The sequence below is a fragment of the Perna viridis genome, chromosome 4 (assembly GCF_037379345.1).
Source record: "Perna viridis isolate PV_CMFRI_1.1 ecotype Kerala chromosome 4, ASM3737934v1, whole genome shotgun sequence".
Taxonomy (NCBI): Eukaryota; Metazoa; Mollusca; class Bivalvia; order Mytilida; family Mytilidae; genus Perna; species Perna viridis.
The window spans coordinates 16174954-16198200 of NC_142448.1; the positions used below are offsets into that span (position 1 = coordinate 16174954).

Genomic DNA, 23247 nt, shown 5'->3' on the forward strand with positions numbered 1-23247 from the left:
AAAAAATCATATGTTTAAAGCCAGCATTCAAAAGTAACATGCAGTTCTAGTCGAAATTGAAAACAAACGTTTGTTGTTGCATTGAGTACGCACATAAAATCCTGCCCCGACTCCACAAAAGTAAAAGGAAATAAGTGAGAAATCGTAGAACAGTCTTAACCTCAAATGATAGTTCCAAACAGTTAATAATTTTCTCAAACTCAAGTAGTTTTTAAGCTTTGTGGCGCTGGGGCCATATGGTGACAAAAAAGATGATATATATATGAATGAAAACCAGAGGAACTTGCACTAAATGTCTTGTTAAGGATAAACTCAGTCATCAAATATGGAGTGAAGATATGAAAAAAATCCTGAAATATATGTACTCGTTTATATAGGTTTTGAGTTTATTTCGATATATATATATATATATATATATATATATATATATATAGGATAATCAAAGTCCGACAAATTGATCCAAGAGTGACATCATATGTTTTACATACAATGCTTGGAAAATTAACAACTTCAGCATCTCCACATTCCAAGGAATAAAAATTCTCAAACTATCATTTAAACAGTTCAGTTCAAAATACTAAATATTTTATCCAAGGAAAAATTAACATTCTGTTTAAACATCATGTGAAATGATTACTGTGAAAGTGTTTTTAATCGTGGGTACCAATTTTCGTGGTTTAGGAGAAAATGGCCAGTTGGCAGATTCTTGATTTCGTTGATTTAAGAACTATATCATACAAACGAATGGATTGATTGATTGATTGATTGTTGGGGTTTAACGTCCGAGCAGCAATATTTCAGCTATATTCAGACGATGAGCATGAAATGGATGATAAAATGAACATGAAATGATGATGAAATGAAAAAAGGGATGGGACACAAGGACAGTAGGGTCCACAAATTTTGATTGCCACTAGAAAAAGGGAGAGATGGGTAAGGTCGGGCAATTTAGCCTCATGTGGCGGAGCCCTATGGTTCCTACTCCGGGAGAATATCACAGTAGGATTCTTTAACGTGCGACGAACGTGGCATCTTTCCCAACACGGTGCACCACTATGGTTTGCGGTCAGGTTTTCCTACAAACGAATGGAAATTTTCATTTCGTTGAGAAACAAACTTCGTGGTTTACCAAACCACAAAAACCACGAAAATTAGTACCCAACGAACACTAATAATTTCACAGTAGTCAAAAAGAAATGTTGGTGATTATGAGAGGGTTGTTTAACTTCATTTAAAGAGAATCTCATTTCCTGAAGAATAAGAATGCAAAATCTTATATATGTCTAAACGTATCGCTAACCTAATCGGTAATAAGGTCTCATTATTAATTTATTGTTTTAAACATCGAAGTCTAAAGAGCTGAAAATACTATTAGTTTCCATTTCACATATTAACTTCCACACTATGAAGGCAGCCTCATGCTTGAAATACACTAGTAATCTATCGAAAAGGGAAAACTCATGACAAAACCATATGGAAAACGCGATGCAGAGGTAGCTTTAACTACCGGTGCACCTGGTCCATACTCCCATTTTTTAGTGCCGGTTGCTCAATTAATTTCGTTTTTGTAAGTCTATTTTGGTTAGTTTTTGTTATTTTGTTGTGTGTGTGTGTGTTTTCCCTGTCAAGTCTATCTTCTTGGTATATACTCTTGATTTCCGCTTGAATCTTGATTCCCTTAATTATTCTTGCCAAATGAATAAACAATGAAATACGTTAGAAGTAAACTAATTATTAATGTACAAATTATCAAAGAGAACTTCATGTATCCCATCAGTTTATCATTTTTTAGCTTTAATACGAACCAAGTGTCCATTACATATGTCAATTTTGTGAAGGAATTCAAGAGGAATGGTTTATATTGAATCAAGATTCAATTGTCAATGTTCCCTAGAAACTGACAAAATATTGACAATGAACAAAATAAAAGTAAATTTGTTGTTTCGGGAATATTAAAATTTCTGCAATACTGTTCACTCATAATGGTACTAAATCATAATGAATGGTTCGTCAGCTTTTCGAATTTGTATAAATACTGAAACAAATTTAAAGTACCGTTTGTCCAGCCAAGATTTCTGCTCTTGATTCCAAGTCATCCAGTTTACCATGTCGTTCATGCATTTTCTCAATATTCTCTCTCATAATGCCCTTGGTTGCTGATACTTCCTTTTCAAGGGTTTGTAGCATAATCTCTGATTCACCTTTGTCTTCATCTTTCCGTCTGTTTGTCTTCCCCTTCAATATAAGAATAACAGCATAATTAAATGGAAAGAGTGAATAACCAAAGTATCATGATGAGTGCCGAAAAACGTCTAGATTTAACGAGTGTACGGAACTTGTTCCGCGCAGGAGTTAGATCCTCAACCGTTCTTGGCACGAGAGATAATATTTTTGTTATTCACGATAATCAATTGGTTATCCTATTTGTTATAAAGATTTTCTTCATAATTTATCGATATTTTCAATATGAATTTGAAATTCAATGATTGGCGGATTGATATCAAAATTGAGACGTTTTGGCGGGAGAAAGCGCGAGAGTGAAATTTTCGAATTTATTTCACAGTGTGAATTATTATCGAAATTTATTACACTGGGAGCATTTGAAAATTTTAAAATAAAAGCTTTGATTCCTTTAAAAACCTATCTATTACCTGATGAACTACCTAATTACATTAATTAAATTAAAGGCACCCATTAGACAAGACAAGACAAATTTATTAATAACCTCAGACACAATAGGTGTACAAGAGGACACCATCATATCATACAAATCACACAACAATACATACAATAATTATAAAACATGAAATTAATGCACAACACAGTATCAAGATATAAAGTATCTAACGGATGAAAGGTTGGTTTCACAGCAATTTAGCAAGATTTCTAATAAATGATGCCAAATTAATGTAAAGTTCTTTATGATAAAATTCAAGATTTCTTCTTAATATTTACATCTGCGGATTTATAGTATAATATATTGGCAAATATTTATCTCGAATTTCTTTCATGCTTACACAAAAAGAAATAATGGAATTCATTTCCAATTCCGATTCCCTGCTCACGAAGATGACATATTCTTTGATCGTTTGGTATCTTAGGTCATCTACCTGTTTCAAACGGTAGTTTTAAATTGGAGCATCTCAGTTTAGCGATTTGGTGCATTTCACCTACTTTTAACAAGTAGTTTTAACAAATAGTTTTAACAAGTATGATTTTACTTTATATTCTTTGTGTATGTCTGTTTTCCATGTCTGGTCTTTGTCCCTGGATTACATTCTTTTGATTACCGCTATAAGCTTGGTTCCCTTGATTACCCTTTTTAACGTAAATTCTATTTTGAATTCAAAATAAAATTCGCCTCTTGAAGGGTTATTAGCATTGGAGAACCTTGATTGAATGAATTGATCTTTTAACTGTCGTTCAACAAGGGTTTCCAGTACATTTCTATCTGTAGGTGTTTGATCATTCCAAATGAAAGTAATTCCTACCTCGTTTAGGACGGACTTGGCAAATGATATCCACTTTAAGTTATTCGGATTGTCAGTCAGTAAGCTATTCCAATATAAAATAAGTTTGCTTTTAATCATTATTTCTATAGGAAATCTGCCCAGTTCACTATAGATTATGTAATTTGGGGTGCTATTCCTAACCCCATATTTCTGAACCATATATCAAAATCGGATTGACTAATGAGTCAGATAATTCGACTGTAAACAAATGGGAATAGCAATATTTTTTTAAATATTTTCCTGTAAAGAGCGTATAAAGCCTTGTGTGCTTGCTCAATCAACTTTTTCCTCGCTTTACATAAATTACCATTAAAATTGAAAAGTATACCAAGGTAAGTATAAGAATCTACAATCTTAATTTCCTCACTACAGATTTTGAATATGTACCTAGGCTTAAATTTCTTTTAACTAAATACAACAACTTTGGTTTCACTAATATTAACTTGAAGCCGCCAACTTTCATAACATCTCTCAAAAACATCAAGTATTTTTTGTAACCCCTCTCCCGTTTCCGACAAAAGTGCAGTATCGTCTGCATACAATATATTAACAACTTTGCACCCTTTCTTGATATAAAACATAAATCATTCAGTGGTTCCACGTTATTTTCAGCCCCCAGGTCATTTAAAAACACTGAAAATAGAAAATGTGATAAATTTTCACCCTGTTTAACTCTAGCATATGAAATAAAAAAAATTTAAAATATTCGTTCCTAATTTGACACAGGTTTTGATATTCTGACACATATTAAGAATGACAGTAAATAGTTTTATATGTCCGATTTCAATAATTTCAATGATATCAACTGTAGAAAACCTTTTGCGAAAACCTGCTTGTGCTTTTGATATGAGATCAATTTCTTCAGAAAATTTATTCCGTCTATTATTCAATACCGCAGAGAAATATTGAATAAGATGTAGGTCTTTTTTCGAATATCAAAGAGGCTTGCATTTATAAGATACAAATTGGAAACATTTTACTGAGTAATGTCATGCATTTTGATCAATAAAAACGTACTATACTTGAACTCAGAAAATTTACAGTTTTTTCCCTTTATTTGCGTTAAGTATTCCAAATCATCTTCCAAATATACAGAGGAAGACGTTTACAAAATGCTGGAATTTTTAATCGACAACATATTTGTCCAGTGTGGTGGACGTGTTTTTCAACAAACGGTCGGCATTCCAATGGGAACAAATTGTGCTCCTTTACTTGCTGACCTATTCCGTCACTCTTGAGGCTGACTTTATAGCTGATTTGATCAGAAAGAAAAAATATCGTTTTGGCTAGATCCTTCAATCTCAGTTTCCGCTATATAGATGACGTATTATCTTTAAACAATCCTAATTTCGGGGATTTGATACATCGCATCTACCAAAAAGAACTTGAGATAAAGGATACTACAGACACTGTGAAGTGAGCCTCATATCTTGACCTTAGAGATCGATGATAAAGGAAAACTAGTTACCAATCTCTACGACAAACGAGATGACTTTTCATTCCGTATCGTCAACTTTCCTTTATCTGAGGCAACAGCCCTTCGGTACCTGCGTATGGAGTGTTCATATAACAACTGATACGTTATGCCAGAGCTTGCCGAAACTACGCAGACTTCTTGTATCGCGCTAGAACTCTAACAAATAGGCATCTGGAACAGGGTTATGTTGCTACAAGATTGATGTCATCACTACAGAAGTTTTATGGTCGTCATCATGAACTCGTGGATGGTTATGGTGTATCCATCTGCACCATGAAAACTGATTTATTCAACGGGTCATAGTTTTCCTTTCCCCGTTTGTCTACCCCGGACTTGAGCAACTCAGCTGGTGTTTCTAGAAAAGCAGAGGACCCTTACCCTACCGGTGCACTTGGTCCATGCTCCCAGTTTTTAGTGGAGTCCGAGTTGCTCATTTGCTTTTGTTACTTTGTATGTATGATTTTAGTTACTTTGCTTTATGTTCTTTGTTGTGTATGTCTGTTTTCCATGTCTGGTCTTTGTCCCTGGATTACATTCTTTTGATTACCGCTATAACCTTGGTTCCCTTGATTACGCTTTCTATGTATAAATGAACATATATACAGTATCTTTTGTTTTAAATACCCTATTTTGATACCTGTTATTTCAACCAACAAGATACATACACACCAACGGCTACGTATTTTCGAGTACTGTTCCAATCTTTTAAAATATCACCTGCACTCAGAGACAGGATAGTTTAAAAAGTTTAAAGTATTACTGGGCGACTATTAGAAATGCAACTCTTTAAACCATTTCCAAAGCATCTTTAGCTATTTATTTGCACTGAGGTCTCTGCGGGTAAGTCACCAGAGGAATACAAACACGATTAAAAGTAAAATTCCTGTTTCAACTACAGCTTATTCTTTTAACCACAAAAACACATCTGCGGGGAAATGAATTACGTGAAAAAAATGACCCCTATAGTTGTTCGAAAAATAAATTGAAAGATTTAAAAAAAATAAAATTATCATATTCTCTCTCATGGGTAGTACATATGTAATTCCCTTTTATCATAATTTTGAATGCCCCAAATGTGTGTTTTACAGTAATGGCATGTGAATGAGCATTTTGTTTGATACTGAGACCTGTTATATGGGGGTATGTGTAATATAAATTTTCTTGGAAATTCGTACATGAAGATAAGCTTTTCTTGTGTTTATGATTTAGAAAATTAAATATTCCATCGAATAATAGCACAGTTGATACGTTTTCGTCATGTAATATGAACGTATTTAATGCAACTTGTAATAGAGAATTCGAAAATTCAACTTTTAGAACTTTTTGATAATTTCTAACTTTAAAAATAGCCATAAGTCATCAAAAGAGCCCTAAAAATATCAATAGCGATCCCACTAATCAGACAATTTCGAATAAACTGACTTTTACTGCAGCATTAAAACTTGCCATAAGGTAGTACAATACAGTTAGGTCATTTCTGAAAATTTTGTCTCATTTTGTTAAAATAAAGCTGTTTTGAGGCAGTCACACAGACATTTCTAGTATTTTGTCATAAAAAAGTGCACATTTTGGTGTGTGGAGGTTCAAGTCATTTATAAATAATTTAGTTACAATAGTTAAATAATTATTGTTACAAAATCCATGGTAAAATACTGAAAAAAATATTACTGAGTTGTAGTACAAATCAGGGGTGCCTTTCCAAAACTAACAGCCAAAATACTATGCTTTATAATATATCAGGCACTAAGACACTACCACAGGATGAAAGCATGAATGGAGTAGGTGGAAAAAGGGTAAAAATGATAAGACCCTTTTCGATTCATTCTCTCACAATTTTAGTTCCAAAAATTCGTGCGAAATAAGGTATGTTGAAAATCAGCCATCTGATGCTGAGAAGAGAACCTAATACGGCAGGGGAATGAAACGTTCCGGATACCATTCTTCATTTTAATTACACGTTTACCATTACATATATCAAATCTGTCTATGTATAAATGCTAAACAATATATCTACCAAATTTCAACTTTTAAGAGGGTAACTTGGTGTGCGAAACAGTGCACCTTAATGTAACTGTATAGTGCACCTTAAAGTTCACAGAAAGTTGTGCTATTGTATATCTAATGAAAGGTCGACAAGTTTGCATTACAAAAATAATGATGGAAACATTGACAATTGCATTTGACAAGTTTACCGAGTCCAAAAGAAACCCAAATTTTGTAGAAAGTAGGCTGTTATGTATCAAACCATATGTCGACTTGTATAATACAAAGATATAGTTTTCAATGGAAAGACCTTTCATTTGTTTAACAAACAACTGACATGCTAGTTTTTTTCGTTTCGTAATTTCCAACATCCCACATTCGACAACATTGACATCTACTCCATATACAAAATCAAAAATGCAATGATTAAACAGCACTTCTCTTTGTAAAATAAAAACAAATGCATGTGTGGTTATCTAGGTAAATATATGCAGACGACATTTAGAGTTAATTATTGTTTGCTACATAAAGAAATAGTTCTTAATCACCTTTTCAATTTAAAAATGAATTATGCCTTTCCAATTTTATTAATCTAGATATGCTTTAACTAGTTTACACCATATTTCTGACCACATGTTATATGCCTTTCTTTTTAGCACTTTTATATCTACTTGTCGCCTTGGATTTTTAGCATCTTGCACAGTTTTTGTTGATGTTGCTTCCCTATTCACATGTTCATTCCAATCTAAGATAGCTAGATTAGTCCGTAGTACATAAACTTGGTGGGAAAAGTTTATCCTTTTGTCATGATACTACAATATAGCATTGTTGAAGCTTTCAACATAATAACTGTCCATGCAGTGAATATAATCTACAGGTGATTTATACACTTGAGTGTTCATTAACGCTCGTCCAAGTAACATTTCTGCCTTTGGATCAGAAATCACATCTTTTGATGGCTCATACTTCAGTTCTGTTTTACATCTTGATAATTCACTGCAGTGTTCATGATTATTTTTATAATGGTTTACAATATTCAGTATACTTAATTTAAGTTTTGTAGGATCTTGATTACAATTTTTCATTGCCCAGTAAATGTGAGTCTTGATACTGTCACTTTTATCTGCTAACTCGGGATGCCAAGTTTGCCTCTCTTTGTACTTTGGCCCTGTGCAAATTGATTTAATTTCCTTTGCAATGTTTTTTGTTGAATACCAAGTATCATGTGTAGATTTAGTATCCATTCCATTGCTTCTTATGAATTTGTTCACACTTGTATTTCTGTCATGACAATGAACACGGATTTTACTTCATACTCATCATGTAAAGTGTTAAAATACTCGTATATTCTTTCTGTTCCAATCAGTTCGTGTTTATGTGCACTCGGACAATCAACTTAAAAAATAGTTTCGACATGTAACACTTTGTGAGTTCTAGAACCAAGACATACAACATCAGTAAACATGGAGTTCTTCCTAGTTCCATGCCTAGCATCAGTAACAATGTCAATGCCGTCTTGAAGTTCTTCATAGGAAGCAATTTCTTCGAGAAGTGCTGTTTACTAAACCTTCTACCACTGGTGAATATTTTTGAAATATTCCATTTAGGATAATTTCGCCAATACATCCAATATTTGAGGCCTGACAGAATCTTGAATACTGGTTTGGTAAAATACCAGAGACATAAAATCCATAAGCCATCCGAAGGTTACAATGAAATTTGTCACCAAGGTAGGATGAAGAAGACCAAAGTAGATCATGTTGTTTGTCTTCACATCTAAGTTTACAAACTCCAACATGTCCTTTTATATCAGTTGATTTGACAAATAAATTGCTCTTGCAGATTTTCCCGTGATTTGTTACTCTCTGAATGAGGTTTTCCATAGACTTTTCACCAGTTATAAAAAGCTGTTGTTGGATGCCTCAATATCACAAGCTGTAAACGAACAGTCTAAAAATGGGACATCCTCCTCATCATTTTGGTTCTCAGGGTCCAACTTTTGTATTAGTTTATTTCTCATATAAAACGAAAATACTTCCAAAAGCATGTCTTTATTTGTTGTTCTATTAGGATTTCCACCACCCATAGCACACTTGATGTCATTGGCCATTTTATATATATGGTCTTTTTCATCAATTGATTCACATATAAAATTAATTTTTCCATCAATAGGTTTTGCTTTATCTTTTCTTGCAATATTTCTCTTCTTGACACTTTCAAAATTATCTTTGGCGTATTTCCTTTTCTTCTGGTCGTTGATTATTTCATTATTTATATTAATATTCTGAAGAGGTAGTGCTTCCATGATGATACATTTATTTTCATTTATTCAAAATTTCCCTCCAAACTGTAACATTTACAAATTTCCCACTAAAACATGGGGCCATCAAGGAATTATAGTAATGCATTTTATTTACATTAATTAATGCATTTTGTCAGGATCATCATTACCTTTTGAAACATTTTATTATTGGCAGGTATATCCTCCCATCTGATTGATTGTTGCAATGTTTTGAGATTGGGATAATGATTAAAAATCTCTATCCTTCTATAACCTCGTTGTCAAAGGTCATGCATTTTTGTTTCATTAGAGGGAATGATAGGTTTTAATTAAATTGCCTAAGAATAAACAAAATAATCTGCCGAGAAAATAAAGTTTTTCGAACAATGATAAATAAATTGACGTGTGGTAATCTTTGGCCAACAACTAATTCATAGTAAATGTTACAGACACTTTTACCCACAGAATAACCCCAAAATGCCCATAAAGTGGATTCTGACCCACTTCAGTAAATGATGACACATAAACTTTGTAAAAGTCAGTGAAAATGGAAAATCTGCAGAATGCAAGTGTGCTTTCTTTGGCTGTTACTGAAGAACAAAGATTAGCTATACAAGCTTTTTTCAATCACAATAAGTGGGATTTTAATGAAGTTAATAAGATGACAGATTGCTAAATCGACAAACCAGCTGAAAACACCAACAGAAATAAGTCTAAAGAACTACAAGTTGACCTGCAAACTTTTGAAAGTGGACCAAGCCATCAGGAAGATATTCAGCATGAAGTAGATTGGGATATGTGTTTGGAATGTTTTTGTACTCCATGTGTAACTATAAACAGGAAAAGTTGGCTAGGTGAACGGCAAATGGCTCACATTAGAACAACTTATTTGCTGACATATTATATTCTTTGGATATGTGTTAATGGATTTTGATATCAGTATCAATTTGTTGGAATAAGGCGAAAATTATATGTACTGCTAACAAGGTACGTGAAGCATGTCTGTAACCACTAACTTGCATGTGCATTTGTTTACAAACAAAAACAGCTGATACCAAACTCCTCCAATAAATTCAAAATCTGTACAAAATTGTGTCCACTTCAGATTTTGCAAATGTAATTTCTCTAGGAATATTGATCAAAGGTAGAAACATTTGAGACAAAGATTGTCAATGAAATCTGCTTCTAGCTCATGATATTCTAAAATTATATTCTCTGATCTTAACTCTACCAGTTACAATAAGATTTTTGAAAAGCAAGGGATGCAACCCTTATATACCCAGGCTGCTGCTTTAAGTACCGCCCATATGTCCTTATCTAATAAAACTTATTTAATCATTGTAAAAATTGCATATAAAATACATTACCATATCATATGATATTGAGATCTCCCGAAATCAGGAGAACATCCACCGGCTGAAACTTGATAAAGTAGGTCAAATTCTGACAACTCCCATCAAAAACAGTATCCTTTAAAAGTATATTCTTTACTCTATACACTGTGTTTATTGTAAGTCATTCCTGTTCCTACCAATCATAACAGATCTTTCAATGCCAAATCATTAACTTATTACATGATATTTGCACTGATCACACGTGCACATCACACATTAACATGAATGTTATAATTATGGAACATTTACGTGTTTACCTACACACTACACATATACATACACGTTTGTCACTATTGATTTCTTACTAATCTCTTATTATAAATTCTATTTTTACTTCCTGGGTTTTAGTTTGATCTATTCATATCTTTTGCGCTTGATATAAGATTTAGTAATCAATATCAATAAGTAAATCATGGAATATCCTTGATACGAACGTTAGAAACATTTCTATAACTGTTCGATAACGGTAAGAAAATCTTCTCACATTAATGAAGCAAGGCGCTGAATACTGCACATGCAGAAACTTATATCGCGGAAAAATGTCCAGGATAGGACAGCTGTTGTATAACAATTTAAAACAATGAATGAAAAGCATAATAAATAAAATGCTCGTCTTTTTGTCTTTTTACTTGTGCATTTTCTTTCTTTAGAATTTGCATTAAACAGAATAATCACCTTCCTATAGTAATTCCTTATAATTTAATTTTAGTATGCAAATTTAAGGAGTAAATTTACAAAAAAGGTCGTCACAGTCACATGACCAGATTTTATCTATGACATCAGAAAGCGTGTTACATCTGAAATTAAATCATTAGAGATTAACAAGGATAGTTAAGTCTTTGAAATTCGTCAGCAGGGGCGGATCCAGGATTTTAGATTAGGGAGGCGCACAATTGTGAAATATTCCTCTAGAGTAGGTGCAATGTAGATATCTTTTGTGGTAAAATTAGCGAGAAAATTAAAGTTTCAGGCTAAAACCGCCTAAAACTACCACTGACAACCCATGCTTTGCAAATTTTAGGGGGAGGCGCACGCCCACCACATCCCGCATGAATCCGCCCTGGTCAGTTGCTTGATATTCAACACATCAGTTTGCATTTAAAGTGTCATAAATAATTCAGATAATTCTCACAGTGTTCATTTTGTTGTTGTTGTTTCTACGGCATATAAATCATGGTAGATCGAAGAACAGGCTTTCAACTCGCTTTTTGTAAAGACAATAAGTATATTTCAGGAACAAAATCAGGGTATTTGTTAGATATTTTTTTTTGGAATTCCGTTCATAAATTGAAACAAAATATACTGAAAATTACATCAATCCTTGAATTCGCCATATATTTCAGTCCCACAATCATCAACATACACATTCAACAGTCAAACTGTAAACATTTCAGTTTATCCCATACAACTCTGTATGGGTTGAGTAAAATTTATCAGGTAACTGCTGACTGTATCAGCCCATGATTGTATAACCAACTTTTGGTTTGACAATACCATTTGAATATTTAAAAAACGTCGGAATTTGATCTTAACCTTAGTAAAAAATCACGCAATAAAAATTTTAAATCATGCCTAAAATTTGGTAAGTTCCAGGTTTATAAGCTTGTAATACCATCAAATATAACTTTACAATGCTAAAATAATTATAATGCGCAAATACACTACATAAGGTATGTTATAATGTGTTATGATATAAAACATTAGTTTATCAAGAAACAAATCACGGAAACTCCATGTTTTCATTATTTTACCACGGGATGGCTACTTACGCCACTATGTTTAAACAACGACATCAACGACCAATGTGTGGTAAAACAATGATAAACAATGATAAAATACAGTTTCCGTGACTCATTTAGATTTTCTTCATATTTTTAATGTGTTGCACGAAATGTTGGTCATGTGTTTATCATTTCTTTTTACCATGGCTGTGGTCTAAAGAGTTTTTAGGCACGTCATATTAGAATAGCTGATATTCAACAAAATTCTGTTTCCAAAACTCCGGAATAATTTTCAGAAAATTGAACATACAATTTATCAAAACAATATTTAAAGTTATTTTAACGAGAATATGTATGTTATATATGTCAAAGAGACAACAATCCCACCGGATTAAAAATGTCAGCCCAAGGCCATTATTTTATATTTCAATGAATTTCAACTTTAACAACATAAAAAAATTGACATTTGTCAGTTTTTGTTAAATTAGTTATCAATTACCAGTCCATATAAAATTCAGACACTGTCTATATTAAGGTGATTCTTGATGAAGAAAAACCGTCCAATCTGACAATGCTTTTTCAATCTACATATGATTTATTTTACGTCACAGTTGTCCTTTCCATATTCAGATCTGTCCTTTTGAGAAAATCATACATTTATCTCCCACTAAAATCAAACAAATCAAACAAAATCAAGAACGATAACTCTTGCAAAGTGCTAATTCCATGTACAATCTATATAAATTTTATCTCAAAAGTGCAACACCCAAATGAAAAACAGACTGGTTATGTGATCTAAGGCAGTATCTAAACAAGAAATCAACGTGAATTTGGTGGGTTTTTGACATGCATGAATCACCTCCTGTCTGATTATAAAAAAGACTGATGCTTAAATGACAAACAGATAATATAAGGATTTTCATAATATCAACATAATTTTCCTTACTTTTTAACTTGTATCGTTGTATCCAACTGGAACTTGACGTGTCTTCCCCACAAAGCTCGACTTAGTTGAAAGTTTAACTCGTTTAATAATTGTATTAAGTTTTTTATTATCATTTATTTATTATATATATATATTTACTGCACTGGTTTGAATACATATTTTACCAATTTTGACCGGTCGCAACTTTTAGCTACTCGTTTATTAAAGGATAAAACATTGTTTTTCTAGAATGTATTGATGACCATTTACGCACAAAACTGACCTAAAAATCAGACCATTCACTCGCAAACCTAACATAAAAGTCTTTTTATATCAGGTGTCCGAGTGAATGGTGTGATATCACACATTGATATATACTGAAAAAATAACGGTATTTAACCCTTATAATTGCAATCCCTAACTATCGGAAATATATAAATAGTTTTTTCTCGTAGGCTCTCATTCAGTGAAATTGACATCCGAAATTGACATTGCATATGACGGCAATCAACAGACATCCTGACATGATTGTTAATTTCAATATTCAAAGTATTTAAGTGCTACCGATATCTAACTTCTTCCAAAAATTGTTGTTTTGGATATACAGTGCCGGAATTGAACGAATAAAGCAGATAATACCGTTTTAAGCCTCTAAACTGGTCTGTCATGTACATGAAATTTACACTGTTGTAAAAACTGTCACTGCTGAGGTCGTAACAACCAATCATAATGCACGAAAAAAGCTTATGATATATAATTAGATTTGAGTTAAAAGGAAAGGGTTGTATTCATGAAGGAAGGGTTGAATTATTAGAATAATTCATCTTTATAAACTAAGGAAAAACGTAGAATTTTATATGAAGTACAATAAATAACAATATAATTCCAATCTAATTTATCCTTCGGACTTGTATTTGTTTTGTGAGTGAATAGTCCAATTACACATCGATAAATTCTGTTTAATCCTACAATGAATATCATAATTCCATTTATAATACCACCAACCTGAAATATTTCTTTTTCGTTTTTTATACTTCCAACATCCACAAAAATATCAGACACAGTTTGTTGTATAGAAATTAGTCCAAGATAACTCTGACTTCCAATGGCTGATTTGCCAGGCAAGTTGGGGCCGTGGGACGCCAGAGTTTGTCCCATTTAAAAAAAAACAGGATATTGCTAATTAGTCGAAATTATGTAAATTGAAAGAAATATTATTAGTTAGATTATAAATTGAAAGAAAGATTATTATTTGTTGCTACATGTACATCAAACTACCAACTGATATATTTTTCACGTTACAATAAATCAATAAATCAATGGCAATCAAAACAACAATTAATACAACAGAGTTTCGTTATCTGAAATTATTCAAATTATTCTCAACGGCGAGGACACGCACTGTTGTCTTGAACGATATGAAACGCAAGAGTTAAAAAGTGTTTCGTCGGCTCCAAATTCTCTGTCAGCTTATACTCACGTTTATTTATATGTACCGACTATAAATGATTTATGTTACTTGAACTGAGAATAGAGAGGAAATAGATAACTGCAAATATGATGGGTCAAAGAACGAAGGACCAAATTCCTTAAGAGAAGGATCTAAAAAATGAGTACAGTATAGACGAAACCGATATCACATTGTTAAACAATCTCGCTACTAATTTTGTAATTGGAATATCGTCCAAGATCAATCAATTTGTGGTTATTGAAGTAAAGTTAAAGATTAGATAGTTCTAAGTCGATCTAGTACAAATAATAACGCCTTTAGGGTCCTGGGGCAGGTACAATACAATATATTACAAGTTGTGAAAAAATCCAAAGATTCGCTTGACGCGAAATTAAGGAGTACAATCCGTAAGAAAGGTTCATGCAAACATTGTTTGGTCATTTTTGTCGATCCACTCCTGGAATTAAACAATTGAACACAATACCATTATGAGTATTTCTGGCTTCTTCAAGACTAGTCGACAATCTATTTCGGCAAGTGTTAGTTAACTGCTAGCTTCACCTAATACACCAGTGGCATACAATATCACAATCAAAATAATCAATAGAACTGCAACAACAAGAACCACAACAATACACGTTAACCGTCTGGATTTTTTCTTCGCTTGTGTCTTTGTCTGTACTGCAAGCTTTTTAAATTCATAAGTCTACAAAAAAATATTTTTTACATGTTTTAAAACCGTAATTTCACGATGAAAATGATCAAAAGTGGTAATTGAATGAAGAAAACCATTTTAATATGCATGGAAAACACGTTAAAAAAGGTGAACAACTGAGCACCAAAAAGAACGTAGTGAATGTCTAGTTAAGGGTATTGTCTCACTTGTTTTTAACTTCAAAAGTTCTACAAAGGATCTGTACCATTTTTCTCTGACCACAAGTATGGCCAATTGAAAAAGCATGTTCAAACATGTGCAATTAACAGTTTTACATGTGGAAAAAAATTTTTGCTCTTTACTGGACATTTTCAGAAGGAAATTCCTGAAGAGCACCGTGGCAACCATTACACAACCAAATGTGTCACGTATGGTAATCATATGATATTTAACATATGCTAGTCATACGATTATCATATGATTATCATATGTTAATTTTGACTTGAAAACATATTATTATTTTATGTTTGTGGAACACATATGATTATCATATGATAATCATACGATGATCATATGTAAACTAAAACATATGATAAATACCCACTGACAAATTGTGTAAAACTGTCAGTCACTATTAGAAGGATGAGGAGACCCTTTTACATGAAAATAGGTCTTGACTAGCGAAACTAATTATGCAAACCTATAGAATAACTGTGGGCAGCTCTTTTGTCTGAGCGTATTAACTCCATAACATACATCTATACAACGTGGTCCGGTTACTCTTAGTATTTAATGCAGTTTTAATGAAAGATATCCATGCATTCTGAACAAACACCTAAAAACTAATGTTTGATCTGAGCATGAAAAAACATGTTCAATATATTTCATCATGCATGCAACACGACCTTTAGCATCATCTTCATTTGACTCCCATTACTACAGTATATGGTACCAGATAAACCAGAATGCTGTTATGTATCTTTTAAGTTTTGATAATGCATTAGCATGAAGTACATGAACTGTTAACACTCAAAACTGGTATCAAACGATCCTTTGAATTTTAACTTATTTTTAACATATTTCGAAATTCGGGACATAATTCCTTATGACCTATATATAATCATATCCCCAATTTTGCAAAACAAAGGTTCAAGACTAAAACAGCAATCCGAGTCCATGACATTTTGGTTTCATGTTCTGATGTTTTCTTTTGGTAAAGAATGATCGTACAAAGGCTCATGACGTATATGTAATGTCGATCCTAGTAATATCTTTCATTAATACGCGCTTATGCACTTAAATTTCATGGCATTGTTCATGTTATAACACCTATTATCCCGGTGTTTCCCGACAAACCTAATATATAATCGATTCATCACATATTTAAATGCATAATTTTAATTCGTGAGTATTGTTCAATGAATGGAATAACGGAGAAGTTGGCCCAGATCTATAGGAAATGACAATCAGTCAGATACGACAAAAAGTTCTGAAAGTGATATACTCGTATACACAGGTTTTAAGATGATCGAAGCCTGACAAAATGATAGAAGAGTAAATACATTTGAAAATGAAAAGGCAATTTAACTTTTTTTAACATGGAATTTTCAGCATTCTACACTCTTCCGAATAATATATATTCATTTATCACCATAATTTCGGGGATTTGATACATCGCATCTACCCAAAAGAACTTGAAATAAAAGATACTACAGACACTGTGAAGTCAGCCTCATATCTTGACCTACACTTAGAAATCGATGGTAAAGGAAAACTATTGACCAAACTTTACGACAAACGTGATGACTTTTCATTCAGAATTGTCAACTTTCCTTTCATCTGTGGCAACATCCCCTCGGCTCCTGCGTATGGAGTTTTCATATCACAACTGATACGTTATGCCAGAGCTTGCCGAAACTACGCAGACTTTTTGTATCGCGCTAGAACTCTAACAAATAGGCTTCTGGAACAGGGTTATGTTGCTACAAGATTGAAGTCATCACTACAGAAGTTTTATGGTCGTCATCATGAACTCGTGGATCGTTATGGTGTATCCATCAGCACCATGAAAACTGATTTATTCAACGGGTCATAGTTTTCCTGTCCTCGTTTGTCTACCCCGGACTTGACCTTTTATGAGCAACTCGGTGGGTGTTTCTAGAAAAGCAGAGGACGCTTACCCTACCGGTGCACCTGGTCCATGCTCCCAGTTTTTAGTGGAGTCCGAGTTGCTCATTTACTTTTGTTACTTTGTATGTATGATTTTAGTTACTTTATGTTCTTTGTTGTGTATGTCTGTTTTCCATGTATGGTCTTTGTCCCTGGATTACATTCTTTTGATTACCGCTATAACCTTGGCTCCCTTGATTACTCTTTCCTTATAATAGATAAATTAAAATAAAATGCCTTTTTCGAAGATGTGTTACACGTATCATCGGATTAGTCAAATAAGAATTATGGTTTTATTATGAAACAGGGAACGTGCATCTCAACTGTAGCTTCATACAAATTAGAAAATCATTTTCTAAAATATAATTTCTGAATTTTATCAGTGAGAAATGTGATACAAGTCTAACAATTATTGTCAATACAAGAAAGAGAAAGTGTTTATATTGAACCAAGATTCAGACACTAATCTTTCCAAGAAGCGAACAATGGCTAATATTGACGATGAACCACAGCGACACTGACAGAAGTTTACTGTGTTGTTTCGGAAATATCAAAATTTTTGCAATGCTGTAAAAAGGCAAATGGTAATCATAATCTGAATTCCTATATATATAAAAAGTAAAACAAAAGCTACCGTTTGTTCAGCCAAGATGCCCGCTCTGGATTCCAAGTCATCCAGCTTACCATGCCTTTCATGCATTTTCTCAATATTGTCCCTCATAATGTCTTTAGTTGCTGATACTTCCCTTTCAAGGGTTTGTAGCATAATCTCTGATTCACCTTTGTCTTCATCTTTCCGTCTGTTTGTCTTCTCCTTTAATATTACATGTTTACACGCTATATTACAAATTGAAGTTCTTATAAAAGATGTACTTACATTTGAGATATAAGACTATCTCCAGATGAACTGCCTAAAGGAGTTAAGTGAGTCAACTGACAAGAAGATTTAAAATTTTAAGTTCAGACAGACTCAATTACTTACAGAATTTAAAATGATATTTGAACTTGTTCTATGTTTTATTCCACACAATCTGTATATTATTAAAGGATAAATGATATAAGGATACCGTTTTATATTTCTGTGGAAGTAACATAATTATAATAGAGAGATTTTAGTTCTATTTTCAAATGTGATGCAGGTTTGGATTGATATGGAATGAATTTGGTCAATATTACATCAAGTATACATAACATTATCATACAACCGAAGAAAAAAGAAATAATGCAAAAATAATTGGGAAAAACTACATGTATGTACACATATGTTTGAAGAGTCGTTTTTTTTTAAAATTTTTTTTCACTTATATGCTTTTCTCACATGTTTTTTTTTTTGCTTTAAGTCTTCTTGTTGCATTTTTCGTTCGTTGATTTGCTTCTTACCGTTAATTTTCTTTTCTTTTCGTTTCGTGGTTTACATGACTTTGTTTCGTTCGTTTCGTGAGTTCCAACAATTCACATGCATTAACTTACATCTTCTCCATAAACGATGCTTAATCAAACATTTGTACTTCTTTGAATTTACATGTAAGGTTAAGTTCTAAATAATATGTAGAGAATAATGTTCAAAAACACAAAACATTTGGTTTCTCATTTTTAAACTCGTCAGGGTTTAAGCCAATTTTATGCTAGATTAGTCCCAGATCAAGAAAGAAGGAAATGATGGTGATGGTTCTTGAAAATGCTGTTTGTAAAATACACAACAATATGATATGAGACCTTAAAAAATCAGGAGCATATCTACAAGCTGAAATCTGATCAAGTAGGTCGAATTCTCGATCCAATTCTGACAACTGACGAAAACAGAATGACTATCATAATATGTTCTATTATTCGTCGAATACAGAATTCATTGAATGCCATCAATGCTCGTCTATTTATTGTAAGATTTTACATTGATCAACACTTAGATACATGTATACCGATACCTAAATACACATATATCGCGTATTTAAAACACTACATGGTATATTTATAGAACATTTACGTAACAATCTAGTATACATGTACACATTACTAATGTACTTTAACGTTCAGCATATATTCATATGCCCAATAAATGATGTCAACTGATTTCTTACCATTTCCGTCTAAATATCCTATATTTACTTCCTGGGTTAGTCGAGTTATATATATATTGATGACCTTATACGTTTGAGAAGTCTAACATATTTCTTTGTTCAGTCATCGATGTAAGGTTGAGTGAAGAAACGAATTCACCGTGACTAACCCCGTGACAAGCTGAACTGGTGTATTTTCTAACGCCGGTGTCACTGAGTTGGTAATGTAAGTAAATTACTCTGATATGAATAAACAGTTTAGTTAATCTATATAGCAATATGAGTATTCTGTGCTAAAATTTGACCTTTCCCTTTCTGGAGACCGATTTTTTATAAGTTCTTAGTGTGTTAATTTTCGAAGACTAAAAACAATATTTTTGCATTATAAGGCAAAACTTTTCCGTAATAACGCAATACTTTTGCCGAATGTCGTCTTATGTGTTCACGTAAAAGGAGAAGAAAACGAAAAAATCATCCATCAGTATTGGACTATCTAATTCCCTTTTTTCCAAAATTTTATCCTTTTTTTTGGGGGGGGGAGAGGACCGAAACGGAAGGTTTCACAATTGTTTTGTTCATAATGTTCTTACATTTAAATTAGAAGATTACGTAGAATTTGTTTTTTTCCCTATTTAGGCCAATCAATTCATTTATGAAACTATGATATCGTGAATGAAAGTAAAACGAAAAAAAAAACAGATTCAGGAGGTTCAATTAACTTTGGTTTAAGAAGTCATGATCCCTGAAGTACCAACGATAACAATAAATGTAATAATTATTCGGTTTATTGATGAGAGTACAAACATAAAATTATGGATTAAAACATCTTCACTTGTATTGCAAAGCATAGTCCACATTGTGAAGTTATCAGTTTTTTACTGGAAAAAAAAATACAAAACAAAACAAACAAAAAATAAAAATAAATAGATAACAGCAAAAACTAATGACAAAAACATAAAATATGTATTTGGTACGCCAGCAGATAGGTGCTAGGTGTAATACCATATCTTATTTAACAGAGGCATTCAAATTATCTAGCGGCCACCTCATGATTATATAACGGCATCACGAAGCTTTGATATAAATAAACAGTAGCCGCTACTTGTTATCGATTCAAAATGCTTTTCCTTTTCAAGGAAAAGTTTATGTTTGACCACCATGCCAGCGAGAAAATTCACTGCTACGTATATAAGTCAATTAAATGATAGACATTTGCGGAAAAAAAATAATAGTAAGATTTCGGTCTCCATCCAATTTTATAAAAGTCTTGTACTCATGAATGGCGTTTGCATGTATCAATTAATAAATATAAAATATTTCGCGTTAATTCTTGAAAGTATATCGTAATAACGAGAAATATACGCGTTATTTCGCGAAAATTACTGTTATTTAGCTTTAAATTACGAAAATGGAATGCGTAATGAATTGACTTTATAACGCGAAAAATATTCATTTTCAGTCTACGAAAATTAGCTGTTTTTTTTACTTTCGAAACTTGCTTCTGGAATGTAATGTATACTAGTTTGGAGTGCTCATGTAATTATAAATAAATTAATGAAATAAAATAATGACAATCTATATTGTCGTAGTGCATGTAATGATTTGAATATAGTCTAGCAAATTTGCACACGTCAGATAATTTGGGGTCACAACTTTTACTCTAATGCTGTATAAATGGCTTTCACTTTCACTTCCATTCCGGAAAAGTTCTTCAATCAAGGTCAACTGGGGTCAGCAGGCGTATCTTTAGGAGTACATCAGATTCCCTGCTGGGCTACTGAGTGACGGGATGATCTTCGCGGCCTAATTACCCAGGCTTCTTGACGCACACTATTGAGTCCTCTAGGTGGTTCTACTCTATGGCGGTGCGTACAAACAATACATTATTGAATTGTTACCATCACGACATAGACATTTTCAACATATGGTTAGATACTGGAATAGACTTATGAAAATGCCTGACGACAGATTATGTAAACAAGTGTTTCTGTGGGACTATAACAGATGTAACAATAACTGGTCCTCAGATTTAAAGTCTGTGATGAATGACATTGGACTCAATCATCAATTTAGTAATAAACTCGTATGTGATCTTAACACCGTAAATGACTCTCTTGTTGAAAAGTACGCACATGAGTGGTTTGATACGAATGAAAACTCACCAAAGTTGAGGACTTACAAAACGTTTAAATCGTTCTTCCAAATTGAACCATACGTCAAAATGAACTTATCGAAATCTGAGAGATCTATGATGGCACAGTTCAGATGTGGAATTCTCCCTTTGAGGATCGAAACAGGCCGCTATGTAGGTGAACCCAAACATCAAAGAATATGTCGTTTGTGTGACACTGACAATGTAATTGAAGATGAAATACACTTTTTGACCGAATGTTGTTTTTACAATGATATCAGAACTGAGCTTGTCAATAACATAAATGGACTTGATACTTTCAAAACCTTACCAAAATGTGAACAGTTAATTCAACTTGTGAAATATTTTCCCAGACAAACTTCAAATTTTATTTTAAAAGCTTATTGTAAGCGTAGACAGTTCATTTACTCAAAATGATTTTTTTTTTCTGTTGTTTTACTTTGCTTGAAATTGTATATAGATAAAGCTAATTTAAGTGACTTATAGGTCCAGTGGGCCGGGTGTATCTTATTTCATGTTAAAATTATTGTTTGTTAGTTTGATTTTGTACACATGTCACTATAATAAATAATTACTTACTGTTCGATTTTGTTTGGTGGTACAGTTATCGCTCGTGTGATAACGATACAGTCAGATACATTTTACTTAAATAAACTTTTATGAACACTTCTTTTAATTCGTGATAAGGGAATGTCTTTTTGACTTTATAAAAGTTTTAGATTGTCTGCTATTATATGTAGCAACAGATAATGTTTCTTCTATAAACATAACGTTGACATGCAATGCATACACTTTAAGGCTAAGCGTCCTCTGCGTTTCTAGAAACACCCACCGAGTTGCTCATAAAAAGTCAAGTCCGGGGTAGACGGAAGAGGACAGGAAAACTATTACGCGTTGAACAAATCAATTTTCATGGTGCAGATAGATACAGAGTAATGATCCACGAGTTCATGATGACGACCATAAAACTTATGTAGTGATGATGTCAACCTTGTAGCAACATAACCCTGTTCCAGAAGTCTAATTGTGAAAGTCTAGCGCGATACAAAAAGTCTGCGTAGTTTCGGCAAGCTGTGGCATAAGTATGAGTTGTGATATGAAAACTCCATACGCATGTTCTGAAGGGGGAATGTGATATATGGAAAAAAGAAACAGAATATTGAAATACATTATAGGTACAATGGTTGTATTTAGGTGTTAACAAATCATTTACAGTCTATTATATACTTTTGCACATTTGTAAAAAGCTGTATGTTTTGGTCTAAAGTTAGAGCATCTGATCCGTGAAGCAAGATTTTGGATGTTAATGGAATATGAAGATTAAGGGAAAATAGATTTGTTTCTCGAATGGCTGCATACTTATTACAGTAAAGTAGATAATGTGCTGTTTCCGATTGACCGCATGTACAGTATGGGTTATCTATAAGGTTTTGCGTAAATAAATGCGCATTCAAAGAACCGCTGTTCATAC

The 23247-nt window shown here is 32.8% G+C and overlaps 1 protein-coding gene and 1 long non-coding RNA gene across 9 annotated transcripts in view; one reads left to right on the forward strand and one right to left on the reverse strand.

Annotated features, from left to right (window-relative positions):
* LOC148619069 (uncharacterized) overlaps positions 1-19785 on the reverse strand; it is a 39971-nt gene extending 20186 nt beyond the window's left edge. For 6 of the 8 annotated variants that reach the window (XR_015921527.1, XR_015921526.1, XR_015921525.1 and 3 more), the window contains exons 1-3: positions 19646-19785; positions 18202-18381; positions 2056-2235 (exon numbers count right to left, since the gene is read on the reverse strand). Coding sequence is in view for 5 of the 8 variants with exons in the window: in XM_088578616.1 (XP_088434742.1) it covers positions 2056-2235; positions 18202-18381; positions 19646-19648 (363 nt within the window). In the remaining 3 variants the exon portion in view is untranslated. Of the gene's footprint in view, positions 1-2; positions 1077-2055; positions 2236-3491; positions 3556-10620; positions 15288-18201; positions 18382-19645 lie in introns of those variants that run through there. The other 2 variants (XM_088578612.1, XM_088578615.1) reach the window with 2 other exon arrangements.
* Positions 19712-22359, forward strand: LOC148619070 (uncharacterized). Its single transcript, XR_015921528.1, has 2 exons — positions 19712-19850; positions 21332-22359. It is a non-coding gene; the product is annotated as an uncharacterized LOC148619070 (long non-coding RNA).
* Positions 22360-23247: the final 888 nt, after the last annotated feature.